At 61.9% G+C, this 2161-nt stretch overlaps 1 protein-coding gene across 1 annotated transcript; it reads left to right on the forward strand.

The window, feature by feature from the left end:
- Positions 1-700: 700 nt before the first annotated feature.
- Positions 701-1936, forward strand: CHST14 (carbohydrate sulfotransferase 14). Its single transcript, XM_069015909.1, has one exon. It carries the CDS (start codon positions 701-703, stop codon positions 1775-1777), a length of 1077 nt encoding a protein of 358 aa, XP_068872010.1. The 3' UTR covers positions 1778-1936.
- The last annotated feature ends 225 nt before the right edge of the window (positions 1937-2161 follow it).

Consider the following 2161-nt stretch of genomic DNA (forward strand, 5'->3'; position numbering starts at 1 on the left):
TGCTCAAGGAAGGGCTGGATGTGGCACTCAGTGCTCTGGGCTGGGTGAGAACACAGGAATCAGTCACAGGTTGGACTCGATGGTCTGGGGGGTCTTTTCTAACCTGAATGATTCTGTGACTAGAGGGCTGGAACAGCTTTGCTCTGGAGACAGGCTGGGAGAGCAGGGGGTTTTCAGCCTGGAGAAAATTCCAGGGTAACCTTAGAGCTATTTCTAGTGCCTAAAGGGGCTTCAAGAGAGCTGGAGAGGGACTTCGGACAAGGGATGGAGGGACAGGACAAGGGGGAACGGCTTCCCACTGGCAGAGGGCAGGGTTAGATAGGAGATTGGGAAAAAATTCTTCCCTGCGAGGGTGGTGAGGCCCTGGCACAGGATGCCCAGAGAAATTGTGGCTGCCCCATCACTGGAAGGGTTTAAAGCCCTGTTGGACGGGGCTTGGAGCAACCTGGGCTGGTGGAAGGTGTCGCTGCCCATGGCAAGGGCTGGCACTGGATGGGCCCTGAGGTGCCCTCCACCCCCGCTACTCGGTTCCCCCGTGACTCCGCTGTCCCCGCCGCAGGGCCCCGGGCGGGGCGGGCTCAGTGCGGGGCGGTCCCGCCGCCTCTTCCGCCCCGCGCCGTCACCGCGCCCGCCCCGCCCCGCCGAGCCCGGACCCCCCCGCAGCCCCGGCCGAGCCGGCCCGGCCCGGGAGCCCCCGGCCATGCAGCCCCGCGGCCCCGGCCCCGCCGAGCCCCGCCGGGCGGTCCCTCCGGGCCGCAGCCGGGCGCGCTCCCGGGGCGCGGCGGGCGCGGCGCTCCTGCCCTCCATGCTGATGTTCGGCGTCATTCTGGCCTCCAGCGGGCTCCTCCTCATGATCGAGCGCGGCATCCTCGCCCAGGTCGGGCCGCCGCCGCCGCACCCGCCCGCGGGGCCGTCCCGGCGGGACGGGCGGGACTCGCCGGCGGAACTGGAGCTGGAGGTGCTGCGGGACACGCGGAACCGCACGATCCGCGCCCTGTGCGGGCAGCGCTCGATGCCCCGCAGCGTCTGGGAGCTGCCGCCCGGGCAGCGCCGCACGGTGCTCCGGCACCTCCTGGTCAGCGACAAGTACCGCTTCCTCTACTGCTACGTGCCCAAGGTGGCCTGCTCCAACTGGAAGCGCATCCTCAAGGTGCTGGACGGGGCGCTGGAGAGCGTGGACGTGCAGGGGAAGATGGACCACAAGAGCGACCTGGTGTTCCTGGGTGACATGAAGCCGGAGGAGATCAGCTACCGCCTGAAGCACTACTACAAGTTCATCTTCGTGCGGAACCCGATGGAGAGGCTGCTCTCGGCCTACCGGAATAAATTCGGGGAGATCAAGGAGTACCAGCAGAAGTACGGCGTGGAGATCGTCCGGCGGTACCGGAAGAACGGGGGGAACTCGGCGGGCGACGACGTGACCTTCTCCGAGTTCCTGCGGTACCTGCTGGACGAGGACGTGGAGCGCATGAACGAGCACTGGATGCCCATCTACAACCTGTGCCAGCCCTGCGCCGTCAGGTACGACTTCATCGGCTCCTATGAGCGGCTGCACGCCGACGCCAACCACGTCCTGGAGCACATCCAGTCGCCCTCCTTCGTCCGCTTCCCGGAGCGCCAGGCCTGGTACAAGCCCGTCACGGCCGAGACGCTGCACTACTACCTGTGCAACACCCAGCGCCGGCTGATCAAAGAGCTCCTCCCGAAATACATCCTGGACTTCTCCCTCTTCGCCTACCCCCTGCCCAACATCACCAGCGAGTTCTGCAGGCAGTGAGCTGCTCCTGTCGGGAGCCGGTGGGAATTCTCCCTTGGCTACAAGGATTTGCTCACACAGCCCTTGCTGCTGTGTGAAGCACGCTCCTCTATGCATTTTTTCCTAAATTTATACTTTGCAAGCACTGTTTATATAAAATACTCTCTACTGCCTTTGCTACTTAGGATCCTTTTTGTACTGCTCTGACTTTCCCGTTTACTTATGCTGCTGGCTCAAGCACAGTAGCTTTTGTATCTCTGTTTTGCTCTAAATCCCTTTTTTATGGCACGACATGGAAAACTCCTGTAGGGAGTCTGAGAAATTTATATATTTTAAGTATTTTTCTTCCTTTTTTGGATTTTTTACTAGACTTTGGTTGAATTGAGATCATAACATGGCAGTTGA

Source organism: Aphelocoma coerulescens, chromosome 5 (assembly GCF_041296385.1).
Source record: "Aphelocoma coerulescens isolate FSJ_1873_10779 chromosome 5, UR_Acoe_1.0, whole genome shotgun sequence".
Lineage (NCBI taxonomy): Eukaryota > Metazoa > Chordata > Aves > Passeriformes > Corvidae > Aphelocoma > Aphelocoma coerulescens.

Bases quoted from the DNA above. Each gene is read 5' to 3' on its own strand.
- CHST14 (XM_069015909.1), top strand. From the start codon at position 701: ATGCAGCCCCGCGGCCCCGGCCCCGCCGAGCCCCGCCGGGCGGTCCCT.